Source organism: Salvia hispanica, chromosome 2 (genome assembly GCF_029641045.1).
Source record: "Salvia hispanica isolate PSC_SH4W2 chromosome 2, Shi_PSC_v1, whole genome shotgun sequence".
Lineage (NCBI taxonomy): Eukaryota > Viridiplantae > Streptophyta > Magnoliopsida > Lamiales > Lamiaceae > Salvia > Salvia hispanica.
The window spans coordinates 25486461-25500050 of record NC_142693.1 but is presented as its reverse complement, the minus strand read 5'-3'; the positions used below and the strand labels follow the sequence as shown (position 1 = coordinate 25500050).

Sequence of the window (13590 nt, the reverse complement as noted above, 5' to 3'; positions counted from 1 at the left end):
TATTATTATTATTATTATTATTATTATTTTATCCTGCATGTTAAATTTGTGGTTAATTTTGATACATTAAATGATTGATAGTATAAAATAAAAGTAGGTCTGAGGTTTCGTAACGGATTGGCATTAAATTGCATCGCTCGAACTTCATCAAAACCTTTTACTGCACAAAAATTATTTTATTCTTCAATTTTTTTTTGTCATTATATATTACTCCTATTACTATTATATTATTTTCATTTTTTGTTTTTGACATGTTGACTCACATCACATGCGACAGTCACTTTCATATATACATGCCCCCATACGTAATCTTTGATTTGTTTTCTTTTATATGAAAGTCCTAATTTCAAAATAATTGTTATGTAAATAATATATGTAAATTATATTATTGAATAAATTATCGTCTGTATGCATTTGTATATTAATTGTCACGAATCTAATTAGTTCAAGATATATGATTTTTTTAATTCGGTCGTATCAGTGGCGGAGCTAGGATTATAATATTGGGGGACCCAAATTATTCTAAACCTTTGTGAATATTTTTGGTGTCGTCATCGTTATAAGCCGCTCCGATATAAACGGTAGCATAACATTAACGCCAATAGTATTGTGAGGAAAACTGATCCATTAATAACATTCTTCTTTAACTACTAAACAATTACTTTTTTCTTGCTAAATTTTATTCCCTCGGTCCCACAAAAGATGTCACACTTGTAGGACAACATGAGATTTTAGGAGATTTTGTTTTGTGTATTAAATAGAGAAAGAAAATATAATTTTTATATTTATGTGAGAGAAAACTTTTTCAAAAAATAGAAATATGACAATTTTTGTGGGACAGACTAAAAATGAAAGTGTGACATCTATTATGGGATGGAGGGAGTATAATATTACTTTGCTTAATTTTTTATTATCTATAATGAAAGGACTTCACAATCACAATAAAATAGAAAGCAATAATTTAAATAGTACTACTATATTAAGATACAAATATTTAGAAATTTATGAAGCTAGAGAATTACCAAAACTTAACAATAGAGTAGACAAATAACCAATTGCTCACTACTCTTTCGTACTAAATATATATGTATAATATACTAACAGATAAAAATGATGGGGTATGTGACTTTGCCACTGGGTCCAATCAACCTCGTTTTACTTCATTATATATAACTCGTTATTTAAATACATAATCTACTAAAATGTTTTGCAATTATTATTGTACTCATTGAATTGAATGGATATGCGTATGACAAATGATTACTATATGAACTTTATTATACTGATATAATTTACATAATGGAAGATTTTATTTTTTAATATATAGACTTGTTTATCTGTCTATTTAAAATGACCATTTTCTTATGTATCATGAGATTCTAAATAAAATTGTTAAATTAAAATCGAAAGTATAATATAATTTAATATTTTAATTAGAAGAGAGAAGAAATAATATTTTGCTGAAAATAGATAATTTTTTTGAACAAACTAAAGAGAAAATATATTAACATTACTTAAATAATTTGTAGTAAAAGAGGTCAGCCTATCCAACAATTACTTTGATAAATTAGAAATTTCACTATTTATTTACAAATTTAATAATTTGTTGTATCAATCGTGATTTCACTATTAGCAAATTAGAGTCGGTTCAAATCATTAAGTTTATGCTTTCCCCTCCCCCCTACAATATATATTTGCCAATCTTCGTCGGCTCTTGCTTCTCTATATCATACTTTATCTCTTCATCTGTATTTATCTCATGATTTTTTTGACGTTGTCGATACTCCCTTATTCATCCGCTAATTTTTTACCTCGCGTCTATTAAATTTGTGAAGCCTTGGTTTATCTTTCCCATCGTGGAAATCCTAACTCGCCATTGTATATAATCAAATTTGTTTCTTTTTAAATTCTTATAATTTCCATATACGTTATTATATATTGTCATTGTATATTATCAAATTTGTTTTTTAATTCTTATAATTTCTATATATTATCGCCAATCTAATCAAACAAATTATAGAAAATAATCCTTGATTCGAAAGTTATGTAAATGTTATTTTTATTTCTCTCCCTCATGGAAATTGTCGATTAAATGAAAAAAAATGTCAACTATTATAAAATGACAATCGCATTTAAAAAATAACTGAAAATGATTATAAGCTGCCAAAACTATTGAATTTAGTCCAACTAATAAAGTATAATGGAAAACTAAGAACAATAAATGAAAATTGTAATAAATGTTTCTTGCTACAGTATAAAAGAGGATGATTCCTTCTCATCCCCAAATAACTACTCATAAAAAAGACAAGACTGGAGGACTTTTCACGAATAATTTAACATTTATTGAATTGTAATACAGGTAGGACTATGGCAGCGGTACAATCACAATATAACTTTCAAAATATTTATTCCTAATTTTTGAACAATTAAATTATTCTCTTTAATTATAATAAAAAAACTATTGCATTAACACATCAACAGAACTAATCAATAAAAAATATAAGTTTTATTTTAAAAATTAAAAAAATACTATAATCACAAAATATTTTGTTTTATTCATATGAATTCATAGCCGTTATCTAAGTCGCACGCTTAATAAATATATGTCATAATAGCTTTAAATTCAAAGAATACTATAAATCGTGCTATACGACGAAGAACGTGCTTTTCCTCACAAAAAACATCAGCGGTTATCTCCAGTGTCCTTTAGTAAATTATGCCTCCACATAATAACTTGCGAGCTACGCAAAATGGATATATACCATATCTTGGATACCAGATGTGAGATGTAATCAACCCAATACTCAAACATGTCTATAATATAAAAGGAATTATATAGGGTTTCATAACATATGATGAGATCGGAATTTGCTAGTTGAAGAAGGTCGTTGTCTACTTGCTGACGTCGTTTGCCACCATTTAGGTTAAATAATGAAATCGCACAACAGAGAATGGTAGAAATGGAGCAAAGAGATAAAATAGGGTTAGAGGTTTAATTATATAGTTTCCAATACCATAGATTGATAGTGGAGTCAGTCGACGATGCATGTTCGACCCGACCTAGGTCTATCCCAAATTCATACAAAACTCATTTGATACTCGTGAAAATGTCACATTTTCATTTTAATATGCCATAAATAATATTTTATATTTATAAACATGAAAACATTACTACGTACTTTAAAATAATGTTGCATAAAATCTTGTATTCGTTTTAAGAAATCGGTCATATTCGATTGGAATGAGGGAGTAAGAGATGATAAAGATGTAAATAAATAATAGTAATGCTTTTAAATTCAAGTTTGATACTCGTTATTCTTGAAGGAAGAGGGTGAGATACAGAATTGTAACAAAGTATAAGGGGAAATGCATAAATTCGAAACTTAATGACACTATTGTTGAGTTTATTAAACTCAATTACTTCAATATTAAGAAAAGGCTTGGTGGAAGTGATGAAGTAGGTGCGTCACCTACTTATCATATGTGGATGAAATTTTGTTTCCTCATGGATACATGAAAGGCACGTACCATATTGATCACTAGGAGGTGGATTTAGTGGTTAACATTTGTTATCTTCTACAGAAAGTGGGTGACGTAGTGCATATGTATATCATAGCTAGCAAATATTTTCCTATAAATAGTCTAGTTGTGTTCATTGTAAGATCAATCATAAGAGAAAAAAAAGAAATGTAGTGAATGAGATTTAGAGAGAATGAGCCGTAGCTCATAGTAGAGAGAAAGGAAGAGTGAGTGTTTGTAAGAGCCGAAGCTCTTAGATAGAAAGAAAGAAAAGGAATTGTGTGAGTTGGAGTGGAAAAGAGCCGTAGTTCTAAGTTAGGAAAATTGTGAGAGTTTTTGTTGTTGTGCAGAAGCACGTTTGATTGTATTTTGTAATCCTTTTGTGTGAAGCCTATAAATACTTATCCTCCATATTTCATCTTTGTTGAGTGTTCCTACATTTTGTGTGTCAAATATCCAACAAATCTGGTATCTAGAGCCACTCGATCCTACCTATGGCGGCAACGTTGAACATGGTCCAGCCCCAAATTCCCAAATTAGAGAAACACAATTATGGAAATTGGAGTATTCAGATGCGAGTCTTGTTGCAATCACAAGAGTTGTGGGATATTGTTCAAGACGGCTACACCGAACCTGCTTCCCAAGAAGCCGAAGATGCACTTACGAACAACCAGAAGAATGCCCTCAGAGTTGCAAGGAAACGAGACAAGAAGGCATTATTCAATATCTATCAAGGTATTGATGAAACCACGTTTGAGAAAGTAAGTGCAGCCACCACGTCGAAACAAGCCTGGGAGATTCTGAAGAATGCTTTCACGGGCGTTGATAAGGCGATACGAGTTCGACTGCAGATCCTACGTGGCGAGTTCGAAAGTTTGGCCATGTCTGAAACGGAGAGCATTTTAGACTACTTCACAAGAACATTAGTTATTGTGAATCAAATAAAAAGGCAAGGGGAGAACATTGAAGATGTTCGTGTCATTGAGAAAGTTCTTCGATCCTTGACGTTGAAATTTGAGCACGTCGTTGCGGCTATCGAAGAATCAAAAGATCTCAACACCATGTCAATCGACCAACTGCAGAGCAGCTTGGAAGTCCACGAGCAACGCATGAAGAAAAAGATCATTCCGTCACTTGAGCATATGCTACAAGCGAAGATGTCAATTGAAGAAGATAAGAAGTCTGAGCCTGGGACATCGCATGGTGGATACAACCGAGACCGAGGCCGAGGTCGAGCTTATCGTGGTCGAGGAGGACGAGGCCGGAATTATCAAAATGAGGGAGGATGTCAAAACTTTACTTATCGAGGCAGAGGTCGAAATTCTTATGGACAATACAGAGGCGGTTATTCTCAAACCTACAATCAACAAGGGTTTGATAAAGCAAATGCCGAGTGTTATACTTGTCACGAATTCGAGCATTACAGCTATGAGTGTCCAACAGCCGGAAATACCAGGGCCAATCAACAAGTCAATTATGCCGAAGGTGGAGATAATGATGAGCAGGTAATTTCAATCTCCCTTTCTACATATAAAGAAATTGAGGGTGATCAGTATAGCACAATGTACTTGGATACTGGAGCAAGTAATCACATGTGCGGGAATAAACATGAAGATGCACGTGAAATTGAAGAACCAGAATCACCTGAATCATCTCAAGGTCTAGGTGGAAAGCCAAGAAGAATGCGCGACCTGGAATATATGAATGAAGCTACTGAAGAAGTTGATGGAGCTGTGAGAAGAAAATGTGAATCTTATTTGTTTTAATATGGATGCGGATCTTGCCTATGCAGATACTGCGCAAGACAAGAAGAATTGAGTTTAAGGGAGGATGTTGAGTTTATTAAACTCAATTACTTCAATATTAAGAAAAGGCTTGGTGGAAGTGATGAAGTAGGTGCATCACCTACTTATCATATGTGGATGAAATTTTGTTTCCTCATGGATACATGAAAGCCACGTACCATATTGATCACTAGGAGGTGGATTTAGTGGATAACATTTGTTATCTTCTACATTAAGAAAGTGGGTGACGTAGTGCATATGTATATCATAGCTAGCAAATATTTTCCTATAAATAGTCTAGTTGTGTTCATTGTAAGATCAATCATAAGAGAAAAAAAAGAAATGTAGTGAATGAGATTTAGAGAGAATGAGCCGTAGCTCATAGTAGAGAGAAAGGAAGAGTGAGTGTTTGTAAGAGCCGAAGCTGTTACAGAGAAAGGAAGAGTGAGTGTTTGTAAGAGCCGAAGCTCTTAGATAGAAAGAAAGAAAAGTAATTGTGTGAGTTGGAGTGGAAAAGAGCCGTAGTTCTAAGTTAGGAAAATTGTGAGAGTTTTTGTTGTTGTGCAGAAGCACGTTTGATTGTATTTTGTAATCCTTTTGTGTGAAGCCTATAAATACTTATCCTCCATATTTCATCTTTGTTGAGTGTTCCTACATTTTGTGTGTCAAATATCCAACAAATCTGGTATCTAGAGCCACTCGATCCTACCTATGGCGGCAACGTTGAACATGGTCCAGCCCCAAATTCCCAAATTAGAGAAACACAATTATGGAAATTGGAGTATTCAGATGCGAGTCTTGTTGCAATCACAAGAGTTGTGGGATATTGTTCAAGACGGCTACACCGAACCTGCTTCCCAAGAAGCCGAAGATGCACTTACGAACAACCAGAAGAATGCCCTCAGAGTTGCAAGGAAACGAGACAAGAAGGCATTATTCAATATCTATCAAGGTATTGATGAAACCACGTTTGAGAAAGTAAGTGCAGCCACCACGTCGAAACAAGCCTGGGAGATTCTGAAGAATGCTTTCACGGGCGTTGATAAGGCGATACGAGTTCGACTGCAGATCCTACGTGGCGAGTTTGAAAGTTTGGCCATGTCTGAAACGGAGAGCATTTTAGACTACTTCACAAGAACATTTGTATTGTGAATCAAATAAAAAGGCAAGGGGAGAACATTGAAGATGTTCGTGTCATTGAGAAAGTTCTTCGATCCTTGACGTCGAAATTTGAGCACGTCGTTGCGGCTATCGAAGAATCAAAAGATCTCAACACCATGTCAAACGACCAACTGTAGAGCAGCTTGGAAGTCCACGAGCAACGCATGAAGAAAAAGATCATTCCGTCACTTGAGCATATGCTACAAGCGAAGATGTCAATTGAAGAAGATAAGAAGTCTGAGCCTGGGACATCGCATGGTGGATACAACCGAGACCGAGGCCGAGGTCGAGCTTATCGTGGTCGAGGAGGACGAGGCCGGAATTATCAAAATGAGGGAGGATGTCAAAACTTTACTTATCGAGGCAGAGGTCGAAATTCTTATGGACAATACAGAGGCGGTTATTCTCAAACCTACAATCAACAAGGGTTTGATAAAGCAAATGTCGAGTGTTATACTTGTAACGAATTCGGGCATTACAGCTATGAGTGTCCAACAGCCGGAAATACCAGGGCCAATCAACAAGTCAATTATGCCGAAGGTGGAGATAATGATGAGCAGGTAATTTCAATCTCCCTTTTTACATATAAAGAAATTGAGGGTGATCAGTATAGCACAATGTACTTGGATACTGGAGCAAGTAATCACATGTGCGGGAATAAACATGAAGATGCACGTGAAATTGAAGAACCAGAATCACCTGAATCATCTCAAGGTCTAGGTGGAAAGCCAAGAAGAATGCGCGACCTGGATTATATGAATGAAGCTACTGAAGAAGTTGATGGAGCTGTGAGAAGAAAATGTGAATCTTATTTGTTTTAATATGGATGCGAATCTTGCCTATGCAGATACTGCGCAAGACAAGAAGAATTGAGTTTAAGGGAGGATGTTGAGTTTATTAAACTCAATTACTTCAATATTAAGAAAAGGCTTGGTGGAAGTGATGAAGTAGGTGCATCACCTACTTATCATATGTGGATGAAATTTTGTTTCCTCATGGATACATGAAAGCCACGTACCATATTGATCACTAGGAGGTGGATTTAGTGGATAACATTTGTTATCTTCTACATTAATAAAGTGGGTGACGTAGTGCATATGTATATCATAGCTAGCAAATATTTTCCTATAAATAGTCTAGTTGTGTTCATTGTAAGATCAATCATAAGAGAAAAAAAAGAAATGTAGTGAATGAGATTTAGAGAGAATGAGCCGTAGCTCATAGTAGAGAGAAAGGAAGAGTGAGTGTTTGTAAGAGCCGAAGCTCTTAGATAGAAAGAAAGAAAAGTAATTGTGTGAGTTGGAGTGGAAAAGAGCCGTAGTTCTAAGTTAGGAAAATTGTGAGAGTTTTTGTTGTTGTGCAGAAGCACGTTTGATTGTATTTTGTAATCCTTTTGTGTGAAGCCTATAAATACTTATCCTCCATATTTCATCTTTGTTGAGTGTTCCTACATTTTGTGTGTCAAATATCCAACAAATCTGGTATCTAGAGCCACTCGATCCTACCTATGGCGGCAACGTTGAACATGGTCCAGCCCCAAATTCCCAAATTAGAGAAACACAATTATGGAAATTGGAGTATTCAGATGCGAGTCTTGTTGCAATCACAAGAGTTGTGGGATATTGTTCAAGACGGCTACACCGAACCTGCTTCCCAAGAAGCCGAAGATGCACTTACGAACAACCAGAAGAATGCCCTCAGAGATGCAAGGAAACGAGACAAGAAGGCATTATTCAATATCTATCAAGGTATTGATGAAACCACGTTTCAGAAAGTAAGTGCAGCCACCACGTCGAAACAAGCCTGGGAGATTCTGAAGAATGCTTTCACGGGCGTTGATAAGGCGATACGAGTTCGACTGCAGATCCTACGTGGCGAGTTCGAAAGTTTGGCCATGTCTGAAACGGAGAGCATTTTAGACTACTTCACAAGAACATTAGTTATTGTGAATCAAATAAAAAGGCAAGGGGAGAACATTGAAGATGTTCGTGTCATTGAGAAAGTTCTTCGATCCTTGACGTTGAAATTTGAGCACGTCGTTGCGGCTATCGAAGAATCAAAAGATCTCAACACCATGTCAATCGACCAACTGCAGAGCCGCTTGGAAGTCCACGAGGAACGCATGAAGAAAAAGATCATTCCGTCACTTGAGCATATGCTACAAGCGAAGATGTCAATTGAAGAAGATAAGAAGTCTGAGCCTGGGACATCGCATGGTGGATACAACCGAGACCGAGGCCGAGGTCGAGCTTATCGTGGTCGAGGAGGACGAGGCTGGAATCATCCAAACGAGGGAGGATGTCAAAACTTTACTTATCAGAGGTCGAAATTCTTATGGACAATACAGAGGCGGTTATTCTCAAACCTACAATCAACAAGGGTTAGATAAAGCAAATGTCGAGTGTTATACTTGTCACGAATTCGGGCATTACAGCTATGAGTGTCCAACAGCCGGAAATACCAGGGCCAATCAACAAGTCAATTATGCCGAAGGTGGAGATAATGATGAGCAGGTAATTTCAATCTCCCTTTTTACATATAAAGAAATTGAGGGTGATCAGTATAGCACAATGTACTTGGATACTGGAGCAAGTAATCACATGTGCGGGAATAAACATGAAGATGCACGTTAAATTGAAGAACCAGAATCACCTGAATCATCTCAAGGTCTAGGTGGAAAGCCAAGAAGAATGCGCGACCTGGATTATATGAATGAAGCTACTGAAGAAGTTGATGGAGCTGTGAGAAGAAAATGTGAATCTTATTTGTTTTAATATTGATGCGAATCTTGCCTATGCAGATACTGCGCAAGACAAGAAGAATTGAGTTTAAGGGAGGATGTTGAGTTTATTAAACTCAATTACTTCAATATTAAGAAAAGGCTTGGTGGAAGTGATGAAGTAGGTGCATCACCTACTTATCATATGTGGATGAAATTTTGTTTCCTCATGGATACATGAAAGCCACGTACCATATTGATCACTAGGAGGTGGATTTAGTGGATAACATTTGTTATCTTCTACATTAATAAAGTGGGTGACGTAGTGCATATGTATATCATAGCTAGCAAATATTTTCCTATAAATAGTCTAGTTGTGTTCATTGTAAGATCAATCATAAGAGAAAAAAAAGAAATGTAGTGAATGAGATTTAGAGAGAATGAGCCGTAGCTCATAGTAGAGAGAAAGGAAGAGTGAGTGTTTGTAAGAGCCGAAGCTCTTAGATAGAAAGAAAGAAAAGTAATTGTGTGAGTTGGAGTGGAAAAGAGCCGTAGTTCTAAGTTAGGAAAATTGTGAGAGTTTTTGTTGTTGTGCAGAAGCACGTTTGATTGTATTTTGTAATCCTTTTGTGTGAAGCCTATAAATACTTATCCTCCATATTTCATCTTTGTTGAGTGTTCCTACATTTTGTGTGTCAAATATCCAACAAATCTGGTATCTAGAGCCACTCGATCCTACCTATGGCGGCAACGTTGAACATGGTCCAGCCCCAAATTCCCAAATTAGAGAAACACAATTATGGAAATTGGAGTATTCAGATGCGAGTCTTGTTGCAATCACAAGAGTTGTGGGATATTGTTCAAGACGGCTACACCGAACCTGCTTCCCAAGAAGCCGAAGATGCACTTACGAACAACCAGAAGAATGCCCTCAGAGATGCAAGGAAACGAGACAAGAAGGCATTATTCAATATCTATCAAGGTATTGATGAAACCACGTTTCAGAAAGTAAGTGCAGCCACCACGTCGAAACAAGCCTGGGAGATTCTGAAGAATGCTTTCACGGGCGTTGATAAGGCGATACGAGTTCGACTGCAGATCCTACGTGGCGAGTTCGAAAGTTTGGCCATGTCTGAAACGGAGAGCATTTTAGACTACTTCACAAGAACATTAGTTATTGTGAATCAAATAAAAAGGCAAGGGGAGAACATTGAAGATGTTCGTGTCATTGAGAAAGTTCTTCGATCCTTGACGTTGAAATTTGAGCACGTCGTTGCGGCTATCGAAGAATCAAAAGATCTCAACACCATGTCAATCGACCAACTGCAGAGCCGCTTGGAAGTCCACGAGGAACGCATGAAGAAAAAGATCATTCCGTCACTTGAGCATATGCTACAAGCGAAGATGTCAATTGAAGAAGATAAGAAGTCTGAGCCTGGGACATCGCATGGTGGATACAACCGAGACCGAGGCCGAGGTCGAGCTAATCGTGGTCGAGGAGGACGAGGCTGGAATCATCCAAACGAGGGAGGATGTCAAAACTTTACTTATCAGAGGTCGAAATTCTTATGGACAATACAGAGGCGGTTATTCTCAAACCTACAATCAACAAGGGTTAGATAAAGCAAATGTCGAGTGTTATACTTGTCACGAATTCGGGCATTACAGCTATGAGTGTCCAACAGCCGGAAATACCAGGGCCAATCAACAAGTCAATTATGCCGAAGGTGGAGATAATGATGAGCAGGTAATTTCAATCTCCCTTTTTACATATAAAGAAATTGAGGGTGATCAGTATAGCACAATGTACTTGGATACTGGAGCAAGTAATCACATGTGCGGGAATAAACATGAAGATGCACGTTAAATTGAAGAACCAGAATCACCTGAATCATCTCAAGGTCTAGGTGGAAAGCCAAGAAGAATGCGCGACCTGGATTATATGAATGAAGCTACTGAAGAAGTTGATGGAGCTGTGAGAAGAAAATGTGAATCTTATTTGTTTTAATATTGATGCGAATCTTGCCTATGCAGATACTGCGCAAGACAAGAAGAATTGAGTTTAAGGGAGGATGTTGAGTTTATTAAACTCAATTACTTCAATATTAAGAAAAGGCTTGGTGGAAGTGATGAAGTAGGTGCATCACCTACTTATCATATGTGGATGAAATTTTGTTTCCTCATGGATACATGAAAGCCACGTACCATATTGATCACTAGGAGGTGGATTTAGTGGATAACATTTGTTATCTTCTACATTAATAAAGTGGGTGACGTAGTGCATATGTATATCATAGCTAGCAAATATTTTCCTATAAATAGTCTAGTTGTGTTCATTGTAAGATCAATCATAAGAGAAAAAAAAGAAATGTAGTGAATGAGATTTAGAGAGAATGAGCCGTAGCTCATAGTAGAGAGAAAGGAAGAGTGAGTGTTTGTAAGAGCCGAAGCTCTTAGATAGAAAGAAAGAAAAGTAATTGTGTGAGTTGGAGTGGAAAAGAGCCGTAGTTCTAAGTTAGGAAAATTGTGAGAGTTTTTGTTGTTGTGCAGAAGCACGTTTGATTGTATTTTGTAATCCTTTTGTGTGAAGCCTATAAATACTTATCCTCCATATTTCATCTTTGTTGAGTGTTCCTACATTTTGTGTGTCAAATATCCAACAAATCTGGTATCTAGAGCCACTCGATCCTACCTATGGCGGCAACGTTGAACATGGTCCAGCCCCAAATTCCCAAATTAGAGAAACACAATTATGGAAATTGGAGTATTCAGATGCGAGTCTTGTTGCAATCACAAGAGTTGTGGGATATTGTTCAAGACAGCTACACCGAACCTGCTTCCCAAGAAGCCGAAGATGCACTTACGAACAACCAGAAGAATGCCCTCAGAGATGCAAGGAAACGAGACAAGAAGGCATTATTCAATATCTATCAAGGTATTGATGAAACCACGTTTGAGAAAGTAAGTGCAGCCACCACGTCGAAACAAGCCTGGGAGATTCTGAAGAATGCTTTCACGGGCGTTGATAAGGCGATACGAGTTCGACTGCAGATCCTACGTGGCGAGTTCGAAAGTTTGGCCATGTCTGAAACGGAGAGCATTTTAGACTACTTCACAAGAACATTAGTTATTGTGAATCAAATAAAAAGGCAAGGGGAGAACATTGAAGATGTTCGTGTCATTGAGAAAGTTCTTCGATCCTTGACGTTGAAATTTGAGCACGTCGTTGCGGCTATCGAAGAATCAAAAGATCTCAACACCATGTCAATCGACCAACTGCAGAGCCGCTTGGAAGTCCACGAGGAACGCATGAAGAAAAAGATCATTCCGTCACTTGAGCATATGCTACAAGCGAAGATGTCAATTGAAGAAGATAAGAAGTCTGAGCCTGGGACATCGCATGGTGGATACAACCGAGACCGAGGCCGAGGTCGAGCTTATCGTGGTCGAGGAGGACGAGGCTGGAATTATCCAAACGAGGGAGGATGTCAAAACTTTACTTATCAGAGGTCGAAATTCTTATGGACAATACAGAGGCGGTTATTCTCAAACCTACAATCAACAAGGGTTAGATAAAGCAAATGTCGAGTGTTATACTTGTCACGAATTCGGGCATTACAGCTATGAGTGTCCAACAGCCGGAAATACCAGGGCCAATCAACAAGTCAATTATGCCGAAGGTGGAGATAATGATGAGCAGGTAATTTCAATCTCCCTTTTTACATATAAAGAAATTGAGGGTGATCAGTATAGCACAATGTACTTGGATACTGGAGCAAGTAATCACATGTGCGGGAATAAACATGAAGATGCACGTGAAATTGAAGAACCAGAATCACCTGAATCATCTCAAGGTCTAGGTGGAAAGCCAAGAAGAATGCGCGACCTGGATTATATGAATGAAGCTACTGAAGAAGTTGATGGAGCTGTGAGAAGAAAATGTGAATCTTATTTGTTTTAATATGGATGCGAATCTTGCCTATGCAGATACTGCGCAAGACAAGAAGAATTGAGTTTAAGGGAGGATGTTGAGTTTATTAAACTCAATTACTTCAATATTAAGAAAAGGCTTGGTGGAAGTGATGAAGTAGGTGCATCACCTACTTATCATATGTGGATGAAATTTTGTTTCCTCATGGATACATGAAAGCCACGTACCATATTGATCACTAGGAGGTGGATTTAGTGGATAACATTTGTTATCTTCTACATTAATAAAGTGGGTGACGTAGTGCATATGTATATCATAGCTAGCAAATATTTTCCTATAAATAGTCTAGTTGTGTTCATTGTAAGATCAATCATAAGAGAAAAAAAAGAAATGTAGTGAATGAGATTTAGAGAGAATGAGCCGTAGCTCATAGTAGAGAGAAAGGAAGAGTGAGTGTTTGTAAGAGCCGAAGCTCT

The 13590-nt window shown here is 37.1% G+C and overlaps 4 protein-coding genes across 4 annotated transcripts; all 4 read left to right on the top strand.

The window, feature by feature from the left end:
- Positions 1 to 4013: 4013 nt before the first annotated feature.
- LOC125190382 (uncharacterized) lies at positions 4014 to 5285 on the top strand. The gene has a single exon (XM_048087679.2). It carries the CDS (start codon positions 4014 to 4016, stop codon positions 5283 to 5285), a length of 1272 nt encoding a protein of 423 aa, XP_047943636.2.
- Positions 5286 to 7971: 2686 nt separating this feature from the next.
- Positions 7972 to 9424, top strand: LOC148931923 (uncharacterized). Its single transcript, XM_089064949.1, has 3 exons — positions 7972 to 8680; positions 8899 to 8977; positions 9265 to 9424. Exons 1-3 carry the CDS (start codon positions 7972 to 7974, stop codon positions 9422 to 9424), a joined length of 948 nt encoding a protein of 315 aa, XP_088921075.1.
- A 500-nt stretch (positions 9425 to 9924) lies between these two features.
- Positions 9925 to 11377, top strand: LOC148931922 (uncharacterized). The gene is made up of 3 exons (XM_089064948.1): positions 9925 to 10633; positions 10852 to 10930; positions 11218 to 11377. The coding sequence occupies exons 1-3, from the start codon at positions 9925 to 9927 to the stop codon at positions 11375 to 11377; spliced, it is 948 nt and encodes a 315-aa protein (XP_088921074.1).
- A 500-nt stretch (positions 11378 to 11877) lies between these two features.
- Positions 11878 to 13215, top strand: LOC148931921 (uncharacterized). Its single transcript, XM_089064947.1, has 3 exons — positions 11878 to 12692; positions 12805 to 13111; positions 13171 to 13215. The coding sequence occupies exons 1-3, from the start codon at positions 11878 to 11880 to the stop codon at positions 13213 to 13215; spliced, it is 1167 nt and encodes a 388-aa protein (XP_088921073.1).
- The last annotated feature ends 375 nt before the right edge of the window (positions 13216 to 13590 follow it).

Coding starts and splice junctions, on each gene's coding strand:
- LOC125190382 (XM_048087679.2), top strand. CDS start 4,014: ATGGCGGCAACGTTGAACATGGTCCAGCCCCAAATTCCCAAATTAGAG.
- LOC148931922 (XM_089064948.1), top strand. CDS start 9,925: ATGGCGGCAACGTTGAACATGGTCCAGCCCCAAATTCCCAAATTAGAG. Junction 10,634..10,851: donor TGAGCCTGGGACATCGCATG/GTGGATACAACC, acceptor CGGGCATTACAG/CTATGAGTGTCCAACAGCCG. Junction 10,931..11,217: donor GTGGAGATAATGATGAGCAG/GTAATTTCAATC, acceptor TTGCCTATGCAG/ATACTGCGCAAGACAAGAAG.
- LOC148931923 (XM_089064949.1), top strand. CDS start 7,972: ATGGCGGCAACGTTGAACATGGTCCAGCCCCAAATTCCCAAATTAGAG. Junction 8,681..8,898: donor TGAGCCTGGGACATCGCATG/GTGGATACAACC, acceptor CGGGCATTACAG/CTATGAGTGTCCAACAGCCG. Junction 8,978..9,264: donor GTGGAGATAATGATGAGCAG/GTAATTTCAATC, acceptor TTGCCTATGCAG/ATACTGCGCAAGACAAGAAG.
- LOC148931921 (XM_089064947.1), top strand. CDS start 11,878: ATGGCGGCAACGTTGAACATGGTCCAGCCCCAAATTCCCAAATTAGAG. Junction 12,693..12,804: donor CAAAACTTTACTTATCAGAG/GTCGAAATTCTT, acceptor CGGGCATTACAG/CTATGAGTGTCCAACAGCCG. Junction 13,112..13,170: donor CTGAAGAAGTTGATGGAGCT/GTGAGAAGAAAA, acceptor TTGCCTATGCAG/ATACTGCGCAAGACAAGAAG.